The sequence below is a fragment of the Carcharodon carcharias genome, chromosome 15, assembly GCF_017639515.1.
Source record: "Carcharodon carcharias isolate sCarCar2 chromosome 15, sCarCar2.pri, whole genome shotgun sequence".
Lineage (NCBI taxonomy): Eukaryota > Metazoa > Chordata > Chondrichthyes > Lamniformes > Lamnidae > Carcharodon > Carcharodon carcharias.
In genome coordinates, this window is record NC_054481.1 from 25,604,736 (window position 1) to 25,618,619 (window position 13,884).

General features: G+C 40.2%; 1 protein-coding gene across 2 annotated transcripts in view; it reads right to left on the reverse strand.

Moving 5' to 3' along the window:
- Window positions 1–13,884, reverse strand: part of LOC121288057 (transformation/transcription domain-associated protein) — a 211,960-nt gene that overhangs the window by 159,758 nt on the left and 38,318 nt on the right. For both annotated transcript variants that reach the window (XM_041206337.1, XM_041206336.1), the window contains exons 21-24: window positions 13,305–13,505; window positions 3,359–3,510; window positions 1,137–1,336; window positions 115–332 (exon numbers count right to left, since the gene is read on the reverse strand). In XM_041206337.1, coding sequence (XP_041062271.1) covers window positions 115–332; window positions 1,137–1,336; window positions 3,359–3,510; window positions 13,305–13,505 — 771 coding nt within the window. The remainder of the gene's footprint in view (window positions 1–114; window positions 333–1,136; window positions 1,337–3,358; window positions 3,511–13,304; window positions 13,506–13,884) is intronic.

Sequence of the window (13,884 nt, forward strand, 5' to 3'; positions counted from 1 at the left end):
AATGCAAGTTCTGCTTTCTATTTTGGGATCTTTGCCACAAGATTGTAAATTAAAGATGGCTATGCTTTTGTAACAAAATCCAACATGTGTGTCATTAGAAATTCAAGTACCTACCCGTTCCTTTGAGCCTAGGATTATACTCGCTACATCAAAGATAACAGCCAGAGCCACCTCGCCTATTTTGCAGAGTTCCTTTTCCTCATAAGCCATGCAGATGGCTATAGCATCTATAAGAACAAGCGGGTCCATTCCTTTTGATCCATTTTCTTCACTGTGGAACATGGCTGTGCTTGGCTGACTGCCTACTTGGTAACACTGGAGCAAGAATGGGCCTAGGGAAACACCATGAAAGATTCTTTAATTATACCGCATGCCAAATAAAAATACAGAACTACAGGCCAAAAATAAAAGATAGCTTCAATAATTTATATATTAGTGCAGGCAAAAGCACAGGAACTGCTAAATTAAATTCACTGAATGAAAATGTTGCAAGGCTAAGGGAGGCAGCATGTTGTAAAAAGTTACAAGTTAGAACACTGCACTCAACCACTGAGCAATACGCTCCTCTCATGAAAGTATTTTCTAAAGCTAGTCAAATTATCCGGTCATTTCTCTCAATGCTGTTTGTGGGAGCTTGCTGAGTGCAAACTGGCTGCTGTTTCCAACATTACAACAGTGATAACATTTCAAAATACGTCATTCGCTGTAAAGTGCTATGGGGTGGCTTGAAGTCATGAAAGGCATTAAGTAGTTTTCTTTTCTTAGTTGAATATGGTAGCTAATTTGTTTGAAATAGCTGTACATGTTATCATGTTGAAAAAAAGAAAATATTGTTATTACAGAACAACAGAAGTGTTATAAAAAACATGTTCTTTTTTAAAAAGAGGTAGATGCAGAAAAGGATATTTCTTATAATACAACCTTGTGACCACAGCTCCAATGCGTTGACTTAATTCCTCAGGTAGACCCAATAATGCATTTTTACATTTTGAATTATGATAGGAATTTCACACTTGGAACTAAACCAGAGTAATATCCTCCTTTCAGTTCTTATTTTCTTTCCTTATTACAACTTCCAAAAATGTCAGAAAGCCCCCAGTTCAATCTCACCCATGCAGAAGGTGACATTTACTCACCACACTGCTGAGCTACTGCCACCATGGTATAGTGACGGATTAAGCTGGCCACAAAAGGCAGAGCACTAGGCCGTAAATCTTTAATGACAGCTGACATAAACGCGCCTGTCAAAGCCTGTTCGAATGTTTTACGAGCGGGTGTGTCCTGTGCTTTGTAACGGTGCGATATAATTACACTGGGTATCGCCTTCTCTGTGAAGCTGGGAGACAAAATGAAATTAATTCGAGAAAACCACTCACCGCATTATTAACAAGTCAACCATGAAAATCTCACAGCGAGTATAAGAGTTTCTTTTACATTTTGATAGAGCTGACCCAATTCAATTACTCCATTTTAATACTGTCAGCAACTGACCACAAATAAGATGGATGGTTCAATTTCATCACAGCTTTTTAGGGCCAGCTGCTGCAAATAAGGCAAATGTGCTCTGAATGGTACAAGCGCTGACAACCAAATGTGATTATTGAGTGACGTTTCAATATTTACAGTACGCTGTGCTCAAGTCATTTCATTTGTTTTTGAAAGGCTGAAATATTAATCAATTTGGCAGACAAAAAGAGCTATTATGCCAAGATTGAGAAATGCTTATGCTGCTGCCCTTATCACTAGATAGATTCCAGCATGGCTTTTACTGAGAGAAGTTTTCCTCTTGCCAGTTTTACCCCCTTCTCTGAAGAGCTTTGGTGTGGTTCAGTAGACAATTGATGCCCTCCTTATCTCAGTCAAGTGCCTATAGATCACAGGAAACATTTCATATAAAGCGCTAGTTAGTTATTCACCCACAGATGATTTTGCGGCTGAGCCAATACCCTGCCCTCACTACACACCTGCACACACTTCCAACAGGGAACCTCTAGTTGGCCAACAGAAGCAACAGAACCCAAGTGTTTCCTTTCCTAAAATAAGGATGCCAAGGCCATTTGTAGTGCCCTATCCTCTTCCTTGTGAAGTCAGTATAGCCCATGGATCATGCCCAAGGCTCTGTATGGCTCAGTTGCTTGTTGGTTAACTTGTTAAGTAATGGAGGCTGCTTCTGAAACCAAATTAGTGTAACATTCTTACAACAAAAGATGTTTACTCTTTTTTTCATTTGAGCAGTTAACATTAAAAACATCACAGCACCCTGGTATTGCTAAACTATAAAGCAAATTTTTTAAATTTCCAATCAACAATCTGACAAATAAAGATTTGCTTTCTAACATGTAACCAAATCTTTCTTGGAAAGGGGTTACAAAAGTTCTATTTATGTGTCTCCTCCTATAGAAATTCATATTGAAGCTGAACTTTATCCTGGTACTTCAATAATTCAATAACCATCGCCCCAACCAAAACTGGCCCCAGTATGTACAATGCACAGTTTGGACACCCCAAAATGATGTGTGAAGACTTAAGACCCAGCGCTCCACAGCTGAGTAACTGCGTTCTATCACAACTGAAACAATTTCTGTTCCTTCCCTTTTGGAAAATCCTATAAGTTCCGCTTACTGTGAAGGAAACATTTCACTGTTTACTCAAGACAAATGCTTAGCACTGGAGTGGTAAAATGCCAACCTCCATCACACAGTGTTTCCCAAGTCATCACAAAACATTCTAGCATGCAATAGCGTTCAGTAACTAAATGACAGCTGCAAGTATTCCAATAGTGAGGGGGTTGCTGAAATAGTAAAGCTACTGTAATAATTAAATTTAATTTTCTGGCAGAAGGCTAATAGATATATTATTTGACAGTTTTGCTTGGAATATGCTGTTCATTGAACATGCCCAAAATGCAAAAAGCATGAGGGGTGATAAGCATGTTCCTAAATCAGTTGTAATTATGCTCATCATTTACCTTGGAATAAGTGGTAGTGGAAACTTACAGTGCAAACCATACCAAAAAATGTAAAAGAACTCTCTTTGGTTAATCTACACAGTGCATGTGCTGTCATTATATGCTGAATGAAACCAGAATTGTATTGTTGATTATAGGAACAAGTTTTTAAAGTGATTAATAACATAAGAAATAGGAGCAGTAGATGACCATACAGGTCTTTGAGCCTGCTCCACCATTCAGTACGATCAAGGTTCATCTATTGCTTCATTTTCCCACCCAGTCCCCATATAAAATGCAGCTTTCAAACCTTATTTTTTTAAGACTCTTGTGTAAAGATAAACTGTAGATTATGCATGTAGTGACCAGCTTTTGCACTCAATTATTAAACTGAATCTCTGCTGACCGTACTTTGGATGGGCAAGTAGTTGGTACAGTGAGTGTTTGTTGTCATCCAAGCTCATCATTGCCACCAAAAAGCATTTGATAACTTCCCAAGCCTGGCGGCGATAATATGGCTCTGTGTTGGCACTCTTCAGACAATCCAACGCGGTTTCAATTGCCTAAAATAAAAACCAAACAGCATTTGCACACAAAATCTAAACTGTTTAAAAGTTCTCTCTTGTGCCTCACTGAAAGTTCATAAAAATCTCTATGGAATTCTAAGACATAAACAACACAGCTAAGCCACATTCAAAACATGAAGCGCTGTTCATGCAACGGCACGCTGCCCCTGCATGCAATGACATAACAAGAGCAGGTATTCTTAGCAGATTGCCAAACTGGCACATTGCATCTACCATAAAGAGGCAGTAGTTTACTATTATGCTACTTACAATAGATATATCAAGGAGTTTTTAAACCACAACTGTTTTGGCACTCAGCTGGGACAAAAACCTGGAGCGCTATGTCTGGTTAATTAACATATGCTCTAATAGAATAAAATTCTCTCCTGAACAAACTTTCAATGGGACGTAAATTGAATCAGTCACATTCAAGATAGCAATATATCCATCCTGCATCTATAGTTTTCCTTTCAAATATCCTTTTTACACAGGAGGCACACACAGTTGGTTTGTCTGATCTTTATAAAAAGGTTTACTGCCCCCAATATACTATAAAACTAGGCCTTTTGAAACGTGGGATAGCCATTTCAAAGAGGCCGATTATGTGATAATTACAAGAATGATTGTACTATGTACTATTTCCTTATTTTTAATGTAGAAAAACCCAATGCTTCTCCTGTGGTTAGTCGATTCATGGCAAGGGCAATGGCATATCACTGCTTTGCTCTGGATACCAATCAAGACATGAAAGTATCTGAGATTTTTTTTAATTAATTCAGATGATGTGGGCATCACTGGATAGGCCAGCATTTATTACCCATCCCTAATTGCCCTTGAGAAAGTGGTGGGGTGAGCTGCCTTCTTGAAATGCTGCAGTCCATGTGGTGTAGGTACACCCACAGTTGTGTTAAGGAGTTCCAGGATTTTGACCCAGCAACAGTAAAGGAACGGTGATATATTTCCAAGTCAGAATGGTGAGTAGCTTTGAGGGGAACTTCCAGGTGGTGGTGTTCCCATGTGTCTGCTGCCCTTGTCTTTCTAGATGATAGCGGTCATAGGTTTGGAAGGTGCTCTCTAAGGAATATGAATTATCTTCTAAAACCATTACAAATGATAACCCAATTGGCAAAATACTGCTTGAGCAAAATGATTCAGTCCTAAAGAGTGATCAGTGTGCACCACAACACAACCTGATAAAATAAAATCCACATTTGCCAAAATGCAAGCATACATGCAGATGCCTCTTTCACCCTCGAATGTGTAGCCATTCTACACAAATAATGAATTTATCCATAAAACTTAACCTTGGAATGATTACTAATTCAAGCAAAGCCCTGTTCTCGTTAGTCAATTATTTAAAATGGAAATGATCTAATTAAATTGAACTGGAATAATATCCTCAACAGCAACATATGGCACTATACAAGTCATTCATCTTGTGACTGATAACTAAATAACATACAGCTGTCTGTAACCCACTCCCATTGTGGGATGAATCCCACCTCTAGCAGCTCACTGCTGAATATTTAGTTTACATTAAATGAACTAGTTCTTTAATGTACTTTGTTTTATAAAAAAAAAGAGTATTAGTGTTCTGCTCATCACGCCAGAATCATCTCCAATAACTCATTCCTGAGCTGTTCTATATAGAGACAGAAATCAGTATAAGCTCCAAATTGGTGCTTTAGTCAAATGATTTTGCATAAGATTATTGTTACTTAAGACAGCCTGGATAGAGTGCTATGTCCAAAGATTTGACTGGATGCATAGAAAACATCATCTGTAACCCAAGGCCTTTAAATGAAAACACAAAGAAAGATTTGCATTTTTACAGCAGCTTTCATGACCTCCAGTCAATGAAGTATTTATTGAAATGTAATCACTGTTGTTAATTTAGAAAGCTCAGCAGCCAATTTGTACATAGTAAGCTCCCACAAACAGCAATGTGATAATTAACAGATCATCTATTTTTGAGATGTTGGTTGAGGAGTAAATATTGGCCAGGGCATCAAGGATAACTAACCTACTCTTCAAAATAATGTCATGAGGTCCTTTACGTCCACCTGAGAAGACAGACAGGGCATTAGTTTAACATCTCATCCAAAAGATGACAGTTCACCAGTGCAGCACTCCCACAGCACTGCACTGGAGTGCCAGCCTTGATTTTTGTGCTTGGTCCTGGTTTGGGACTTGAACCCAAACTGGGGCTCACAGACAAGTGTGCTACCCACTGACAGCACAAGAACTCGAAAACTCCAAGTATTATGCTGTTCCTCAATGTGACTTCAATGGAAAATTCACTTTGGAAGTCGCAAATGAGAAATTTCATAATGCAGCTGGCTGCAAACTGAAAACCAATTTGCCTATACATTAGACAGTTAATATGAAATCACTTATCTAAAGGGGCTTTTGCAGGTGACTATGCTACTGAAAGGTGAACAATTTGTCCAACAGGAAAATATTTTTCGACTGCCATTTCTAGAATCGGCCATAAGAGCTAATCATCCACTTAAATGACAGCCCATCAAGATTTCTACACAGTCCAGTCTTATCTGCAGACCACTGAAGTGGGGCCTCATTAATGCAGTAAAAATGAGAAGTATTTTTAACCAAAAAAGCTCACTGTACCATGAAAATATCCCTTCAAACTACAAGTCTAGTGTAAGGCAGATCATTTATTTTTTTAAACACCACCAGAATACCACTAAATGAAAATGACTGCCTGCTAGCACCAATTCAATGTTTATGGGTTAGGTTTTTCCATTTACAATTGTATTAAAATGGCATGGTTCAAACACTAAGTACAGATGTCTTTTTAAAATTCTGGTCATGAATGCCACATATTTTATTACAGCAATTTACAAGGAGCTGCACTTTCAATCACCCTCTTCAACTCATAAAGCTTGCCCATAGAAAATGAAAAACAAAATTCTAAATCAGCTTTTCAAACTAAACAAGTATCACTGTTTAGAAAATGATTTTTCTTTGGCAGCGCTATTTAAATTTGCCAAATTAAATAATATGTATTGCAGTGTTGCAATATGATGGAGTCTGCGTATTTATTACCAGTTTGGGGTGGGGTGGGTTGTGTTTTATTTGTAAAGCAATGTTCTTATTTGATGCTTTTCCATTTTGTCCTTTTATAGCATTATAAACAAACTCAAGTAGCAACCTCGAACATGGAGTACCAGCCTCCCAGAGTGTACAGGGCGGAGAGCATTGCATTAAAGTAAGAGAATACCATGGAGCAGGGGCACTTGAATTCTGTTCCTGGGTTAAGTAGTCAGCTATTATTCGACTGAATTATTTTCTATTCTTCCAATGTTGCCAGGATTAACCGTGTGGTTAGAATTACATTAAGAAACTAGCTGCAACATCATTTGTTAATGTGTGCTTTAGAATAAAACAACAATTTCAAACATTTCACAATCCAGAGGAAGGATAGGAATCAAAACAAGTTTATTGATTTAACCCTATTTTATAAAACATTTACTCATTGCCTAACCATTTTAAATACCCAACATTTGGAATCAGGTTAGAATAAACTGAAAAAAAAAATACGTGAGCGATGAAATCCTCTCACCAAAGTTTTAAAAAGAAATATGTTTGATATAAATGTAAGCTCTTTTGGCTGTCACTAGTGATTTACATTTTCCTCAGTTACAAAAGAGAGTGACTTGTTTCCCTTGAGTCCCTTGCATATTAAGTAAAAGTGCACAGAACAGGTACACAGAATGAACTTTCCAGATAAATATTAGTACTGAAATTATTTTAAGTTTGAGCGATATGTTGCCTGATAGGTACTTGATCATCTGACTCAAAATGTTTCCTCTGGTGCTGAACACACAGCGAAACATAAGACCATAAGACATAGGAGGAAAAATTAGGCCATTCGGCCCATCAAGTCTGCTCCGCCATTTAATCATGGCTGATAAGTTTCTCAACCCCATTCTCCCGCCTTCTCCCCATAACCTTTGATCCCCTTACCAATCAAGAACCTATCTATCTCCGTCTTAAATACACCCAATGACCTGGCCTCCACAGCCTTCTGTGGCAATGAATTCCATAGATTCACCACTCTCTGGCTAAAGAAGTTTCTCCTCATCTCTGCTCTAAAAGGTCTTCCCTTTACTCTGAGGCTGTGCCCTCAGGTCCTAGTCTCTCCTTATAATGGAAACATCTTCCCCATGTCCACTCTATCCAGGCCTTTCAGTATTCAGTAAGTTTCAATCAGATCCCCCCCTCATCCTTCTAAACTCCATCGAGTATAGACCCAGAGTCCTCAAACGTTCCTCATATGTTAAGCCTTTCATCCCTGGGATCGTTCTCGTGAACCTCCTCTGGACCCACTCCATGGATATTTTTGTGATAATAATAATCAGTGATAACTTTGCCATTAATTTCTTTTAGAAAGCTTCAAAATGACAGTAATTCACAATTCTTCCAAGTCCTATGATTCTAAATTCTTCAACCACACTTCAGAAGTCCTTCAGCAAACTATCACTTTTACAGAAATATATCCTACATTATAACAGTGGCTATACTTCAAAAAGGTACTTCACTGGCTATAAAGCACTTTGGGACTACATGACACAACTTCTGTTTAGCACTAAAATAATATTTTACATTGTCTTTTTTAATAAAACAGTCGAAACGCCAAGTATACAGTGAAGCTATGCAGGTTAGAAAGGAGTCACATCATATTCCGCCACTTCTGCTGAGTTAGTTGTTCACTCTAAGGGCAAAACTGGCTGAGACACCATCCAATCAGGGAGAGGTGAAAAAGAGAAAACAGCTAAGGTTCCTGCTCCTCACAACTCTGCTAGAAACACACATGCACAAACAGCTGGTAAGGATTGGATCAGCATCTGTGATCAAACTGCCAGTCATCAACTGTTGCAGCTCACACATGAAGCATGACCAGCCAGATAAGGATTGGTGCATGATCAACATCCTGGGACAAAGCCATCCCCCCGCCCCAAAAAAAAGCAGTTGGCAAGAGGGGAAGGAGGTGCACCAAGTTTAAATGGCAATGTTATTTAGGTTTGAATGCTTTACATGATCCTTTATGATTTACCAGCTACACAATTCATTCATTTAATAACACTTATCCAACACAGCCTGTTTTGTTGTACGCAGTTAACTGATGGATGATAATACAAGCAAAATACTGCGGATGCTGGAAACCTGAAACGAAAACAGAAAATGCTGGAGAAACTCATCAGGTCTGGCAGCATCTGTGGAGAGAGAAACAAAATTAACGCTTTGAGTCCAATATGACTCTTCTTCGGAAGAAGGGTCATGCTGGACTCGAAATGTTAAGTGACTGACGAATTTGAATAATTTCTAATGACCATCCCACAGCTACAACATAATTTCTAATCTTTTAATTGCTTTTTTTTGGGGGCATGCCTTTTGGTGGGGAGCTTTCAGTTTGAAGGGTGAAGCAGTAATTTTAATAAAGTGATGAGGTTTTGCGTTTATTTAATGTTTTCAGTAATTGGAATTGTGCTACAGTGTAAACCAGAGTCCAAAATGTTGGAGTGAAGCTAGCGTCAAAACTGACAGCATGAAAATGCTCAATTAAAAATAACCAATAAGAAGCAGAGGAAGGGGAATACTGTGTGCAACAAGTAAAGGTGTTAAGACTCATGAAGGATAGATTTTAATGCAACTCCAAATGGATTTTTGCTTAGAAATGGTCTTAAATTCAGGAACAGTGTTCCTGAAAACCCATTCCAGTTGCAGAAATCCCATATTTAACATGGCCCAAGACACATGAAAGCAAAACATTGAAATGACCATCACACTTGCCCTCACACCTTTAATCAGTATACAGAATCTGCTCAGTCATTTTCTTGTTCTTCCTGTCCAAACATGTTGCATGCCCACTGGATTTTATTGCAGTTTTGGCACAAAAATATTTGTGTTTTTTGCCATTATTCTCCACAAGCCCTGTGCCTCCCCCCATTGAGGGGGTCTCCGCAAATATTGCTCCAATGGCTCACATTGAACAGAGCTGGGTTGAACTCACTTCCAACTTCTTCCCTCTTTTCAGTGGACAAGCAACCAGATGCTACTAGCTGTCAGCACAATGGGTAGCACTCATCTCAGGGCAAAAGGTTGTGGGTTCAAGTCCCCCTCCACAGACTAGAGCACATCATCTAGGGTGACACTCCCAGTACAGTACTAAGGGACACTGCACTGCTCTGTCAGAGATGTCATCTTTCAGATGAGCTCTTAAACCGAGGTCTCATCTCCCCTCTCAGGTGAAGGTGACTGATTCCCATAGCACTATAAGGGGAGCTCTCCCCAGTGTCCTGGCCAGTATTTATCGCTCAACCAACAGCTAAAACAGATGATTTATCTCATCATTGTTTCTGGAAGCTTGTTTTTCCTAAACCAGTTGCTATGTTTCCTGCAACAGCGAATACACTTCAAAAGTATTCAGTGGCTGTGAAGTGCTTTGGGATGTCTGGAGGATGTGAAAGGCTCTATACAAATGCATGCGTTTTCTTTTTTACTAAACAACATGGATGATAACACAATTAAGACTTAGAAACCCAGCGAGATAGGATGCCTCCTGATAATTCTACAGTACCCAATAGTTGCCACATTGTGGCAGTGTAATGACTCCATACAGAATACATAAAACTGCACTCAAATAAAACTACTATGTAATACGGATTAAACACAGTGCCATCAAGTGGCTGGAATCAATGCGGCAAGATATTTCAAAGTATAGGTACATGGGTAACTCAGCAACAAGAACCCCCATAGTATAATTCCTGCTTGATGGGGCCATTTTCATTGGGCAATAAGGATCACATGGTGAAAAGGCTGAGAATAAAGTGGAAAGAATTCAAGAAAATCTAATTCTTAAGTGAGTGGAGTGCATAAGGGGTGGGCCATCCAACTACATCCATACTTTGGCTGGAAGTTGCGTAAGTTTAAATCTACAGCAGGTGGATATGTAACATAGCCCCTGTGCTCAACCCTTGATGATGAGAGTGAGTTGCCAGGAGTACAACTTTCTACAAGTGCAAAAATCTCAGGGATTCCTCAACATTATAGCACCAGAACGATGAGGTTAGATGGGGTGGGGTGCATGGGGGAGGAAGAGTAACTCTTTCGAGTACAAACACATTTTCCATCTGTTCCTATTCAGATGAAGTTACATTGTTTCATAGTTTGCCATTGTGAGATTTGAACTCTTGATCTTGGGGTTACAAGCCCAGTACCATAACCACTTGGCTATTTAGGCCAAGCCGGGGAGGAAGAGTAACTCTTTCGAGTACAAACACGTTTCCATCTGTTTCAGATGAAGTTACATTGTTTCATAGCTTGCCATTGTGAGATCTGAACTCTTGATCTTGGGGTTACAAGCCCAGTACCATGACCACTTGGCTATTTAAGCCAAGCCGGGGAGGAAGAGTAACTCTTTCGAGTACAAACACGTTTCCATCTGTTGTTTCAGATGAAGTTACACTGTTTCATAGTTTGCCATTGTGAGATTTGAACTCTTGCTAATCTTTTAATTGAAACTAATTAAACCAAATCAACAAAATTGGGATAAATCAGGCACAGCCCCTAATTCAGGTCAGCTGTAAAACCAAGGACAAAATTTAAAGGAACCTTACAAACTTTAAATCAAAATGTGATTAAAGGGGTCAACAAAACACCCCAGTCCCCACGGTGCCAACCGAGCACGGAAGGCCTCGAGCGTGTCAGCAGACACTGTATGCTCCCACTCCAGGGACATCCAGCAGCAAACATAGCCTCAGAAGAGGGACAAACAATCGGGCGGGACTCTCCCGTCGATCGCCCGCTGCCAGGACCTGTTAATGGCCAACTTGGCCAGGCCCAGGAGCAGGTTCACGAGGAGGTCCTCCTCCTTCCCGACCCCCTTCCGCACCGGGTGCCCATAGATCAGGAACGTGGGGCTGAAGTGCAAACAAAACATCAATAAAAGGTTTTTCAAATAACTAAAAAGGGAGTGCAGCCTACAACACCCTATATATGCATGGTCCACGGACTCCACAAGACCGCAAAAAGGGCACGTGTCCTGAGAGTCCGTGAACCTATGCATCCTCTTATTATACGGGACTGCTGCATGCAACACCCTCCAACCCAGGTCCCCGATAGAAAGGGGGAGGACACCTCCGTAGAGGGCATCCCATCGGGGTAAGATGTAACTCTTTAGAGTACAAACCCGTTTCCATCTGTTCCAGATGAAGTTACATTGTTTCATAGTTTGCCATTGTGAGATTTGAACTCTTGATCTTGGGGTTACAAGCCCAGTACCATAACCACTTGGCTACTTAGGCCAAGCCGGGGAGGAAGAGTAACTCTTTCGAGTACAAACACGTTTCCATCTGTTGTTTCAGATGAAGTTACATTGTTTCATAGTTTGCCATTGTGAGATTTGAACTCTTGATAATCTTTTAAATGAAAACCAAATCAACAAAATTGGGATAAATCAGGCACAGTTCTTGGGGTTACAAGCCCAGTGCCATAACCACTTGGCTATTTAGGTCAAGCCGGGGAGGAAGAATAACTCTTTTGAGTACAAACCCGTTTCCATCCGTTTCAGATGAAGTTACATTGTTTCATAGTTTGCCATTGTGAGATTTGAACCCTTGATCTTGGGGTTACAAACCCAGTACCATAACCACTTGGCTATTTAGGCCAAGCCCAAACAGCAAACGGGAGGAAGAGTAACTCTTTCGAGTACAAACCCGTTTCCATCTGTTCCTATTCAGATGAAGTGACATTGTTTCATAGTTTGCCATTGTGAGATTAGAACTCTTGATCTTGGGGTTACAAACCCAGTACCATAACCACTTGGCTATTTAGGCCAAGCGTAAGATGTAACTCTTTCGAGTACAAACCCGTTTCCATCTGTTTCAGATGAAGTTACGTTGTTTCATAGTTTGCCATTGTAAGATTTGAACTCTTGATCTTGGGGTTACAAACCCAGTACCATAACCATTTGGCTATTTAGGCCAAGCCCAAACAGCAAACGGGAGGAAGAGTACTGCAAACAAATCACTGAACCTTATAACGATTGCAAAACATTTAACAAGAGTTCAGACATCACACATCAGAAATCAATGCCTCGTCAAATACTTCAGGCATCAACGAGTAGTCATAATTTGAGAGCTTTGCATAGGTGCTTTAACTTTGGGTTGGCACAGAGCTGTTGAAAGAGATAAGGAGTGAGAGTCACACAAACACAGAAAGACACAGACAGGAAGCCATGCATTTCTTTAGTGCCTTTCACAACCTCAGGACATCCCAAACCGCCAATGAAGTTTTTGAAGTACAGTCACTTATATAAGGCAGAAGATGCAACAGGTAATATGCAGAAGGCAAGGTCCCACAAACAGCAATGAGATAACGACCAGGTAATCTGTTTTTGTCCTGCTGTTTAAAGGTTAAATATTGCCCAGAATACCTGAGAGAACTCCTCTTCTTTAAAATAGTCTCATGGGATCTTTTACACCTCCTTCAAATGGCAGATGGGCCTATTTTGACATCTAATGCAAAAGGCTACAACTCCAACAGAGCAGCACTTCCTCAGTGTTTCCACTGGGAGTGCCAGCCTGGATTTTGGGTGCAAATCCCTGGAGTGGGACTTGAACCCCCAACCTTCTGATTCAGAGGCAAGAGGCGCTGAGTCACAGCTGACAATCAATTACTAAGTGCTCCAACTGGTAGCACAGCCCTCACCTTGATAAGCCCAAAAATCAAATGGTGCACAAGCTAAATCTAATGATGCACGAGCTTACCTTCTCCATAGGAAGCTGAATAGATGCCTTACAGTCAGAAAACTCGGCTGTGATGCTCGGCCCCTGAACTTCGGTAACAACATACTGCAATTTCTGGGACTCCTTCAGCATCTTGCGGTTGCTTCCACCAAACTTGCCCAGTACACGGTAGGCCACATGGGAGATGCTGTCAGCTGGGTTACGTAAGGTGCGCCATAGGGCCTGCCCAAAATAAAAATTAAAACAAAAAAAGCAACATTCTTCATTTTAATCTATAATTTAGTATGTATTACAGCTGCAGTTTGTACAGTCTGACACTTGTTCAAATATTAGAGGAAGAATAACACAACACAGAGAAATATCCTGGCAAAAGTGGTTCTGGGACCTTGTGTGGTAAATCAGAGGTTGCCGAAACTGAGGTTTGGGCCACCCAAGGCTCCTGAAATCCAAGCAATTCAGCTCTCAAACCTCAAGCAGCACAGCCCTATTTGTACTCAAGTTTGTGGGCCTGAAAGCTTGGAGTATCTGCTGTTGGGTAATTACACTCAGAATATAATCCACCAATGTTGGAGAGGAGACATGAAATCATAGAATGATATGG